Source organism: Mastomys coucha, unplaced genomic scaffold, assembly GCF_008632895.1.
Source record: "Mastomys coucha isolate ucsf_1 unplaced genomic scaffold, UCSF_Mcou_1 pScaffold7, whole genome shotgun sequence".
Taxonomy (NCBI): domain Eukaryota; kingdom Metazoa; phylum Chordata; class Mammalia; order Rodentia; family Muridae; genus Mastomys; species Mastomys coucha.
The window spans coordinates 39368450-39380100 of record NW_022196913.1 but is presented as its reverse complement, the minus strand read 5'-3'; the positions used below and the strand labels follow the sequence as shown (position 1 = coordinate 39380100).

Sequence of the window (11651 nt, the reverse complement as noted above, 5' to 3'; positions counted from 1 at the left end):
TTTTGTAAATGACATTAAAGTGGTCATGTGAAGTACATTGTATAGATTCAGGGACCAGAGAAGAGAGCTGATGTGATAAAACTCAGGCCACAGTCGTTCTGGCCCTAGTAAGTATATTTCATTTGTTATATTTAGCATCTTTGTTTGTGGCATCATTAGGAAAGCACACATTCTGGGAAGCCTTAGCTTATCCAGTTGTGTTGAATTGCCTTCACTCTCACTCAGTGGGAAAGACAAGCAGATCCCAGGGTGTAGAAATTCTGGCCCTTCAGAATTCCGTCTTGAAAGCAGCTAGAGTAAAACAGGATATGTCTAATACAGGATTTTTGAAGTTGAGTGACTATAGAGTTCTTATCAGAAAGCACGGGGACCATGAAGAAGTGGAATTTAAATTCCACTTTAATTTTCCAAATTTTAAAGTCCTAAAGGACAAAATAAATTGTGATCTCAAAATTCTGCAAAACAAAGACACACTTACATGAAAGAAAACTAAGAATATGTGTCCAGTAGATCTGCTTCAGAGTAAAGCTACCCAGGTCCTTAAGGCCAGAGGCTAATGACCTGGAGAACAGCCTGAACTTCAGAGACAAAGAAACAACAGTCTAAGTTCTTTTGAGTTCTCCCATCTGTCTGACGATTGGAAGCATGGATCATAAGGTCCTAATGGAATACACTGCCTGACGGAGTGCTCTGTGTCTAAAGAAGTAATGGCTTGTGCTGTAAGATCAAGAATCAACAAATGGGACCTCTTAAAATTGCAAAGCCTCTGTAAGTCAAAGGATACTGTCAATAGGATAAAACAGCAACCAACAAATTGGGGAAAGATCTTTATCAACCCTATATCCGATAGAGGGTTAATATCCAATATATACAAAGAACTCAAGAAGTTAGACTCCAGAGAATCAAATAACCCTATTAAAAATGGGGTACCAAGCTAAACAAAGAATTCTCAACTGAGGAATACCAGATGGCTGAGAAACACCTAAAGAAGTGTTCAACATCCTTAGTCATCAGGGAAATGCAAATCAAAACAACCCTGATTCTACCTCACACCAGTCAGAATGGCTAACGTCAAAAACTCAGGTGACAGCAGATGTTGGCAAGGATATGGAAAAAGAGGAACACTCCTCCATTGCTGGTGGGATTGCAAGCTGGTACAACCACTCTGGAAATCAGTTTGACAGTTCCTCCGGAAATTGGACATAGTACTACCTGAGAACCCAGCTATACCACTTCTGGGCATATATCCAGAAGATGCTTCACCATGTAATAAGGACACATGCTCGACTATGTTCATAGCAGCCTTATTTATAATAACCAGAAGCTGGAAAGAACCCAGATGTCCTTCAACAGAGGAATGGATACAGAAAATGTGGTACATTTACACAATGGAGTACTAGTCAGCTATTGAAAAGCTATGAATTCATGGAGTTCTTATGCAAATGGATGGAACTAGAAAATAATCTTGAGTGAGGTAAGCCAATCACAAAAGAATACACATGGTATACATTCACTGACAAGTGGATATTAGCCCAGAAGTTCAGAATATCCAAGATACAATTCACAGACCACATGAAGCTCAAGAAGAAGGAAGACCAGAGTGTGGATACTTCGGTCCTTCTTAGAAGGGGATCAAAATACCCATGGTAGGAAATACAGAGACAAAGTTTGGGGCAGAAACTGAAGGAAAGGCCATCTGGTGACTGTCCCACCTAGGGATCCATCCCACATTCAATTACCCAACCCAGACACTATTGTGGATGCTAACAAGTGCTTACTGACAGGAGCCTGATATAGCTGTCTCCTGAGAGGCTCTGCAAGTGCCTGATAAATACAGAAGTGGATGCTCATAGCCATCCATTGAACTGAGCACAAAGTCCCCAATGGAGAAGTTAGAAAAAGAACCCAAGCAGCTGAAGGGGTTTGCAGCCCCATAGGAGGAACAATAATATGAACTAACTAGTACCCTCAGAGCTCTCAGGGTCTAAACCACCAACCAAAGAGTACACATGGAGGGACTCATGGATCAAGCCACATATGTAGCAGAGAATGGCCTTGTGGGACATCAATGAGAGGAGAGACCCTTGGTCTTGTGAAGGCTCTATGCCCTAGTGTAGGGGGAATGCCAGGGCCAGGAAGTGGGAGTAGGTGGGTGGATGAGCAGGGAGAGTGGGGATGGGATAGGGGGGTTTTCAGAGGGAATAAAATTTGCAATGTAAATAAAGAAAACATCTAATAAAAAAGAAGTAATGTACAAAAATCAAATAGGACTTTTAGACATTCCAATGGAAATGACAAAATTCTGCCACTGTGGTTAAGTCTTGTCATCAGAACATCACAGTGAGGGATGGTGGTCTTCTAAGAGTTGGGCCTATTAGAGGTCTTTGGGTCATTATGGGTGTGCCCTTACAGGGACTGTGAAGTTCTTCTTCCTCTTTTTCCTTCTCTCCTTCTCTCATTCCACCTACTCCACCCCACTTTTCTTTGCTTCCTGACATAAGATGTGGACATTCATTCAACACACTCCACCTGCCGTGAGATATAACCCTTGCAGAGGCTCAAACCAATGGGGCTGTCTGATTTTGACTTTTTAAAGATAGTATTTTATGTAATCCAGGCTGACTTCAATTTTCTATATAGCTAAGGTTGGCCTTGAACTCTATCCTTCTCCCTCCAACTCCCAAGTGTGGATATTAAAGATGTGTGTGAAACTTAGTAACTTTCTTTGCCTTAATAAGCAAAACCTCAGACCAAATTTTATCCATTTCATTAAAAAAATGAAAATCTCATAGAAGCTGTCTTGGGGTTTTATTACTATACTGAGTATTAATTGCCAAAGAATACAGTGTATTCTAGTTGAGTGTGTTCAGTGGGATGGTACAGCCTCCAAATGAGAGAGTCTTTATTCTTATAACTGGAGTCTGTTGCTATTGATGCCATAACTTTCTGCTTGACTCAACAAATGGCTATTACTTTCTATAGGTAGGAAATGAAATGCCAACTCATTCCACTTAGAAACCAAGAGAAGCACATTCCAGAAAACTAGAAGAAAAAAAAAAACTGGTTCTCCCCACTTACTAAACATGTAGCTCATCTTGTAACAAAGGACTCGACAGATATGTGGGGAACATCGGTTAGAAAGGAACAAAATCAATATCTGGGTGAGTGACCCTGAAAGCAACAAACAGAATAGTCACTAGATGGGACCGATGATTAGAACTTTGATAAAACATTTACATTTCCTAACTTAAAAAAAGAAGATTGCCTCCCAGAAACACCTCGTGTTCATTATAATTCTTATTAACTTTCTTCATTCATAAGAATTAATAGAGAAGTCGCTGTGGTCATAAATCTGAGCTCCCAGATGACAGAGTCACTGACTCTAAGACCTTGTGAAATCTACATGGATTCTCGGCTTCAATTTCATGTCAGTAAAATTACAAAAACAGTGTACTCTGTAAACGATACTTGCAACAGCTGTGGCTCATTGATGATGCTGAGCATAACTTATTGAACTTCATCATTAAACCCTTGCCAATGATGCATAGCAAACATGTGGACCCACAATACAAGATCATCATTGTGTGGCTTCCTGGAACTAACACTAGTGGAAATTTTTTGTCCCTACTCTGTATAGCAAGAGGACCACAAAAGCCTGAAGTCCACAGTCAACTCATCATCCCAGAGCTACACAGCACACCACCCCAAAGCCTCAACTTTACTCCAGTGTCCTTTGCTAATGCTTGGCACCCATGAAATGAACAATAAGTACTTTCTGGGAACATGATTGGTGAGTGAATGAATGAATGTTACCAATATGCCAATATGCTCCTAACACTACTGAGCTGTACACTTAAAAATGTTCACAAGATGATGGGCTCCCAGCACTTGGGAGGCAGGCAGATTTCTGTGAGTTGGAGGTCAGCCTGGTCTACAAAGCAAGTCCAGGACAACCAGGGCTATTACATAGATAAATCCTGTTTCAAAAACCAAAATAAAACCCAAAAGTTCATGTCACACAGACACACACAGAGACACACACAGACACACACTGACACACACAGACACACAGACACACACACACAAAGTTTCAATATTCATGTGCATAAATGTTATGTTTTCCTTAAAATATCTCCACGTAGGACTATCAGATGATCTTAGACTCTTGCTTTGGGGGTGGTGGTGATTTTCTATCAATGTATCTTTTCAGTATCATAAATTTAGTATTAACAATCCTGTTGGATATTCTTGATTGTCAACTTGATTGAATCAAGAATTAAGTGAGAGACAAACCAATTTGCAGGTCCCTAAATGTATTTTCAAAGAGGCTTATCTGGGGAAGACCCACCTCCAGAGTAGAAAGTACCGTCCCCCACTGGGGGACAGGAAAGGGAGCAGGTATGGAAGATCCTAGGTAAAACCGTTGCTTCTTCATCTGCTCCCTTTGTTTTCCTGATGAGTAGAGTGTATCTGCTCTGTTGCAGCTGCCTTCCTTCGCCTCCCTAGAATCCAACCTCTTGTGTTCCACTGAGGACTGGAAACCAGGGGCTCTACAGGGTTCCTCCTGGCCTCCATCACTAGATGAAGCCTTATGAGGCATTTGGCCTCATCAACGGAGCAACTAGTGTGCTCTTGGCCTCTCAGTGCACATGCAGCCATCTTGAACTACCCAGTGTGCATTGTATCTGCCATTCTAATGAATACCATTTGTAAGACAGAGTCTATCAGTTCTGTTCTCTGAAGAAGTCAAATATAATGTTCTGTTCATTTACCCAAATTCAATTATATAAAATAGTTTTGTTAGTATTAAAATAATAGATGTGCCGGGCGGTGGTGGCGCACGCCTTTAATCCTAGCACTTGGGAGGTGGAGGCAGGCGGATTTCCGAGTTCGAGGCCAGCCTAGTCTACATAGTGAGTACCAGGACAGCCGGGGTTACAGAGAGAAACCCTGTCTCGAAAAACCAAAAAAAAAAAAAAAAAAAATAGATGATTAGAATTTTGATAAAATATTTACATTTTCTAACTTAAAGAAAAGTTTGCCTCCCAGAAACACATCATGTTCATTAAAATTTTTATAAACTCTGTTCATTTATAAGAATAACTAACAAAGAAATTATTGTAAACAACAGTGGGTCATTGATGATGCTAAGCATTACTTATTGATGATAACTTACTCAAGATAACTTCTTCATCATCGACCCCTTGCCAATGTTGCATCACAAACATGTGCATACCCACAATACAAGATCATCATTGTGTGGCTTCCTGGAACTGACGCTAGTGGAAATTTTTTGTCCTTACTCTATATAGCAAGAATAGCAGAAGCCTGAAGTCCACCGTCAACTCATCATCCCAGAGCTACACAGCACACCACCGCCAAGCCTCAACTTTACTCCAGTGTCCTTTGCACCTGGCACCCAAGAAATGATCAATAAGTGTTTTGTGGGGACATGACTGATGAATTAATGAATGAATGAATGCATGTTGCCAATATGCCAACCTTGCCAGTGTTGCCAACACCCTCATGAAACAGATGCCTGTGGTAGATGAATAGCAGAGAAGTCATTTTACATGAATCACGTAAATGAGTTATTTGTCCTGTTGGCCTATGATTGATAGCAATGCTTTAATACATTAATTCCATCTGGCCTCCTATGATATCTCAGAACAGTATGTCATTAGATTTATGAAAGCTATTTTCAATAATAATTGGGCTTAAGATCTTGAAGGAAATGAAGTGAGTGCTTTCTCCCCCATAAAATGCTAAAGATGCTTAGAGTGTGACACTGGCTGGATGGGACCTATGAGTTTTCCATCAGTGAATCCACTATTTTAACACAAATCAGGCTATTCAACTGAAGAAGATACTGTTGGGAAAGAAAATTCGGAATTCATCTGAGGACCCAAGTCATGTCTCTGGTCTGACACTGTTGAGTACACAACTGCCTTGTGCATGTTTGGACAGTGCAGGAAAGGGAGTCCCAAAATGGACTGCAGAGGGAGGAATTAGAGCAAATCCAGGCAGTACTAGTCAAGTAACAGCAATATAGAAACAATGAGGCCTAAAGACTAGACAGAGAGAAACAGGTGGGAGGGCTTGTAAATCCAAAAAAAAACACCAGATCCATACAGGGGAGCCAGTAGCGAAACAGAGGGTATTGGGGCTTTAAGATGTCTAGCCTTCAGCTGATTGCACATTATTAAAATTATTCCTAACACTTTATTGATAGAATTTTATATGCCATAATGACAACATGATCTGATGGTTTTAATTGTATAAATAAAAACAAGCACTCTGTCTGGCAGCTCTATCAAGCATAGGTTCCATGCCACCATCTCAAGAAACATCTCCCAAAATACTGAGCATATACTGTGAAGTAGAACCCCCAAGATTCAGTTTCACTGGAAACATTTCCTGGGCTCTTATGACCACCAGGCTTGGGAGTCTGTGTCAAATCCCTTCTTAGATAGCACTGGTCACGTGCAATCAAGCCTGTAAGGTAGGACCCAATTGACCCACATACCTCCTTCTCCACGCTCTTCATAAGAACCAGGAGGCCGTGGTCCAACAACAGATTGGACATTAGAACTCTGGTGAGGTCTTGAGGAGGATTCTGCCATTTCTTACTCTAGTACAGAAAGAAAACTCTCAGAGATGTGCTAGGCATCTTGACTGCACTGTAGATCAAAAGCATACCCAAAGGTTCTTTTTAAAAAAATGTATTCATTGTAACTTTTTTGTTTTACTTTGTCTATTTATTTAACTTTCTCTATGTAATTGGTTTTGCATACCTGTATTATGCACACCATCTGTTTGTCTGATGGCTGCTTAGGTCATAAAATGGGTCTGTTCCTCTGGAACTGGAGTTATGAATAGTTATGACCCACCCTGTAGATTCAGAGAAACCAACCCCAGGCTTTCTGCAAGAGTCATGACTGTTCTCAAATAGCCTAGCCAATTCTCTAGCCCCACCAATTAGCTTTTCTGTGGTTCTTTAGTACTCTTAGCACAGAATCCAAACATATATATATGTATATATATGTATATGTATGTATATGCACATATATACATATATATTCATATCAAGAATTTTATCTACTGTGCAAAGAGGATCATTTGAGTCAGCAGGGAGGTCTAGGACTCATTATGAAGGTGCTTTACAATGTTGCTTCCAGGTCTCACACACTACAAGAGCTCCTTAAAGTGGGCACAGTAATCCTCAAGCTCAAATGGCCTGCTCACAGTGGTTTCCTTTCCTTAAGAACTGCCCCACCTCCACCCCAATCTTCAGCCAGATGCTGTTGTTTACAGGACGTGGCCTCTGCTAAGCAAGAGAATCACCTTCGGGGCAAACGCCTACATTAATGCAGCTTATACAGTTTCATGTTCAGCTTAAACTTTAGGGTGCAAGATAAGCATGTCTTGTCCATTTAATCTTTTAAACATAATGTTCCATGACTTTAAGCTGAGCGTACTCAGGAACATGCTCCTAACTAAACATTCTGGAAGCTGTGGGGTTTGTAAATAAATATACTTAGGCTCTCTGATTAATATTCCCAGGGCACAGTGAACCGCCTCCATACCCTGACCCTCTTTGCCAGATCATGTGCCAGTCACCTTTGTACCAAGTTGGACCTAGACCAAGCATTCTAGGCTCCTCCTCGAAACCCGCCCATTCTCAATTCTGAAGGAGCTGCTAGTCACACCCCTGCCCCGGGCTCACATCCAAAGTTCTCTCCGCCCGCCTTTTTGTCCCGGGGTCCTCTCACAGCCCGAGCTCACACCCTGGCCCCGCCCCTGAGCCCTGGCTCCGCCTACGCCCGGAGCGCTCCTCTGCCTCCGCCCTCTCCTCTTGCCCCGCAGTTTCTGCTGGGCCTAAGCCTCCGGGCTCAGTTTGACCTCCAGCATCTACCTATGGCGGCAGTGACCTGGAATCGGGCGCGGTGCTTGTGTCCGAGGTAAGCTTGCAGCTTCGACTGTCCGTCCCAAAGTCACCAGCGAGGTTTGTCGCCCGCCCACGGAGCCACCGCTGTGTCATCATCTGGCCTGGCTAGCGGGACAGCAAGATATTCCTTTGGCGATTTCCCAGCGAGAGAGCTCTAAAGAGTGACCTCGAAGGTTCTTCCCCTGCTGAGTCCCGAAGGGTAAGGATGGACGCGCTCCGGTCGCCTCCGTCGGTGTTCGGGTCCCCGGGGCACCCCGGCCTCCAGGCCCAGCCCGGAACTTCCTAAGGCACGCAGTGCCTTGGCTAAGGTGACATTTTGTCCAGTATTGCTAGTTAGCTCCAAGCTCTGCCGACCCGTCACGCAATAAGTTCATTTTATTGAGAGAAGTGGCTGGAGAGAGTGACCCATATGTGACAACCAACCCAAAGAATTAGGGAGCAAAGGCTGGAACTGCATGTTTGCAGTAAATTGGCGGCATAAATGACTTTCTCAAAAAGCAAAACTTACACTCCATTTGAATAAGTGTGCACTACAGTCTGCGGGAAGTTACTTACTTAGGGGAAAATACTGTAGATGCATGCTGTTCTATCAATATGAGTTGGAACCAATCAGTAATCCTGTTGCTACAGAAATGAAGGGCCAGGAACAAATAGAAACCACTGTTTGTAGTCTCCTGCAGGTCTTTAGATTACCAGTGGCTAAACTGCACCTGGGCAGACCAACAATGAGAGCCAGTCAGCAGGACTTTGAAAATGCAATGAACCAGGTGAAACTCTTGAAGAAGGACCCAGGAAACGAAGTGAAGCTAAGACTCTATGCACTGTATAAGCAGGTAATATAGCCTGAGCTCTGTTGTAACTTAAATGCACTTTGAACAAATGATTCCTGAAGTTGACATGTTTCTAACACACAACTTGAACGGTTTCTAACATCCGGGTTGCTTGGCTGACACCCCATTGGGGTATATGTATGCAGGCTTTGTTTCGTTTTGTTTTTTTTATATTAGGCCTTGATATGCTATTAAAGCACAGAGTAGCCTCCTCTGCTTCTCTCCTGAATAAAGATATTTAGAAAATATGACATTTGGAGCCTGCTTGAGCCCTTCCTGATGAGAGTAATTCACTGGGGCAGTTGGAAAAACTTGAATATAGACCGAGTTTTACTATTATTTACCAGGGTCCTGGTTATTTTTAACGGGGCCATGACTGATTATATAATAAAACGATAGTGTTTCAGGGAAATAGATAGTTAAGTATTTAAGGATGAAGTAGTGTGGGTTTTTGGGATGTTTGAAATTAAAATAAAAAAGATAAAATCGGTGAAGTCATAAGGTAAAATTTAATAACTGTTCAGCTGATTAATTGGATACTGTAACTCATATATTTGTGAACGTTGGAAAATTTTTATAACCTTTGAGGAGCTAAAGGTTAGACTGCCAAAGACTCCACTCAGATGTCTGCCAGCCTGGACTCCTTTGTTATCGTTTACTGTTTTCATCATTTCTACTAGGCGATAAGTGTGAGTGTCTCTTTAGTGTGGGTGTCCTGGTTGTTTTGCTTTGTTCATTAATTTGGCATAAGCTAGAATCATTTGGGAAGAGGGTCTCTTCAATTAAGAAAGGGCGTCAATAAGACTGGCGTGTCCACAAGTCTGGTGAGCATTGCCTTGACTAATGATTGATGTGGAATGGATAAGAGCAAGCCCATAAGCACACCCCTCATCCCAGCCCCTTCCACCTCCAGCTTCTGCTTCAGTTCCTGTCTTCATTATCTGCCCTGCCTTTTATGACTGATGGAGTAAGGCCTGAGTGCTATCTATAAGCTAAAATAAACCCTGTCTTCCCTAAGTTGTTTCTGGTCATGGTAGCTTATCCCAGCAATACACACCCTCAGAAAATGGATGTGTACACTCAAGAATTTTACTCGTCCAAAAGGACTTTGCCCTCAGCTACCAGGTGGTATTCTCTAGCCCCATGAACTATCTTTCATGCTTGGTACAGGTATCTTTGTTGGCCTGGAGAGTTTAGCAGAGGATTTAGGGTACAGTGTGGTCTTGGGATGGGCAGGTTCGCTTGTGGGTTAGGGCTCTGGCAGAGAGCGGACATTGAACCTGCCAAGAGTTTCTTCATTTGGCAATATTCCTCGCATTGTCATATGTCTGTCAGTCTCCGGTATTTCCCTTCCTTGACTCTTGGGGAGAGGACAATAGTAATGTCACACTGGCTTCTCCTCGGATCTCTATCCTGTGAGCTTTTGCCTTGGGTTTATTTAAGTCTCTGTCCTTTCCCTGGGAGGAACTACGGCTGTGGAAGCCACAGCTTGCAAGGGTGCCTCCAGTCTTTTTTAGTGGATTTGAACTGAGGTGATCTTAGAAGCAGATTGTCAGGAGCTAAGAGCAGTCAACAGTTAGGATGGAGAAAGGCCAGGACAAGAGACAAGTGGAAGCCACTATTTGAAGCTTCTAGCAGGTCTTTAGGCTCCCAGAGGCAAAGAGAGAAGCAGACCTCTGTGAGCTTGGTTCCCTGTAACTTCCCAGATGGCTGGCTCCATATGGTGACTTTATCTCTGTGAGGTCAGAGCCTCTACTGCCTATGAGTTCCAAAGCCACCTCTGTCCTCCCGTAACTAACTCTATTACAAAATTGAGACATTTTAAATTGTTTAAAATCATTTCTAAAAATTAGCCAAGTGGAGTATTTTATTCATCTCAGTATACCTATTCCATTTACTCTCTTAAAAAAAAAATGTTTTCTTTTTATTTCTTGGCATGACCCTCAGATGAACTTCCTGAGGACCAGGAACTGTAAGACCCCATTCCTACTTGCAGCATCTACAGCCCTGTGGAGGAGTTAGCAATTTACCACTAAATTTCTGGTTCTGTCCCTAGAGATGGGGCTTCAGAACATAGTGTAGACTTCCAAAAGTTATGTAACTTTTGATAATTGGCTCAGTATTTTTTCTCCCTGTGAAAACTGAGATCAGGAATACAAAACAGCCAAACTCTTAGGTTTTTAGAACCACTTTCTCAAAAACTTTCTCTGAGTATTAATCACCCCTGTGCTCCCTATAGGCCACAGATGGACCCTGTAATATGCCTAAGCCAGGTGTGTTTGACTTTGTCAATAAGGCCAAATGGGATGCATGGAGTGCCCTGGGCAGCCTACCCAAGGTAAGTTTGTTTACTGTTATTAACTAGACTCTTATTTACTGAAAGTCACTAGAAGCTTTCTAGTTTTTCCAGCAAATCTCTTATCAATGAGCTTGAAATTTTTTGACTTTTCCCTCCTTCAATATTGTAGCCTAAATTGGCCTTGAACTCAACAGTCCTCCTGCCTCAACCTCCCAGTGGCTGCAATTACACATATGGGTCACTACTGAAGTTGTAATGTTCTTTTATTGAATCAGTGTCCCTGCTCTTGGTTGCACAGTGGTTTTTATTTGTATAGCATGCTTCTCAAATTGCTTATTATGAAGGCTGAAGGACTTTGTCATCTACTCCTCAGGAAACTGCCAGGCAGAACTATGTGGATCTTGTATCCAGTTTGAGTTCCTCATCTGAAACCTCGAGCCAGGGAAAGCATGGAGCTGATGAGAAAGCCCAGGATTCTAAAGGCATCCTGGTAACTTCTGAAGATGGCATCACAAAGATCACATTCAATCGGCCCACCAAAAAGAACGCCATAACCTTCCAGGTGATGCTCCTG

At 42.4% G+C, this 11651-nt stretch overlaps 1 protein-coding gene across 2 annotated transcripts in view; it reads left to right on the top strand.

Moving 5' to 3' along the window:
- The first annotated feature begins 7811 nt into the window (after window positions 1-7811).
- LOC116082160 (enoyl-CoA delta isomerase 2, mitochondrial) overlaps window positions 7812-11651 on the top strand; it is a 16124-nt gene continuing 12284 nt past the window's right edge. The window contains exons 1-4 of one of the 2 annotated variants that reach the window (XM_031358996.1): window positions 7812-7961; window positions 8619-8781; window positions 11018-11116; window positions 11451-11639. In XM_031358996.1, the coding sequence (XP_031214856.1) occupies window positions 7918-7961; window positions 8619-8781; window positions 11018-11116; window positions 11451-11639 (495 nt within the window). In that variant the 5' untranslated portion in view covers window positions 7812-7917. Of the gene's footprint in view, window positions 8148-8618; window positions 8782-11017; window positions 11117-11450; window positions 11640-11651 lie in introns of both variants that reach the window. The other variant, XM_031358997.1, reaches the window with a different exon arrangement.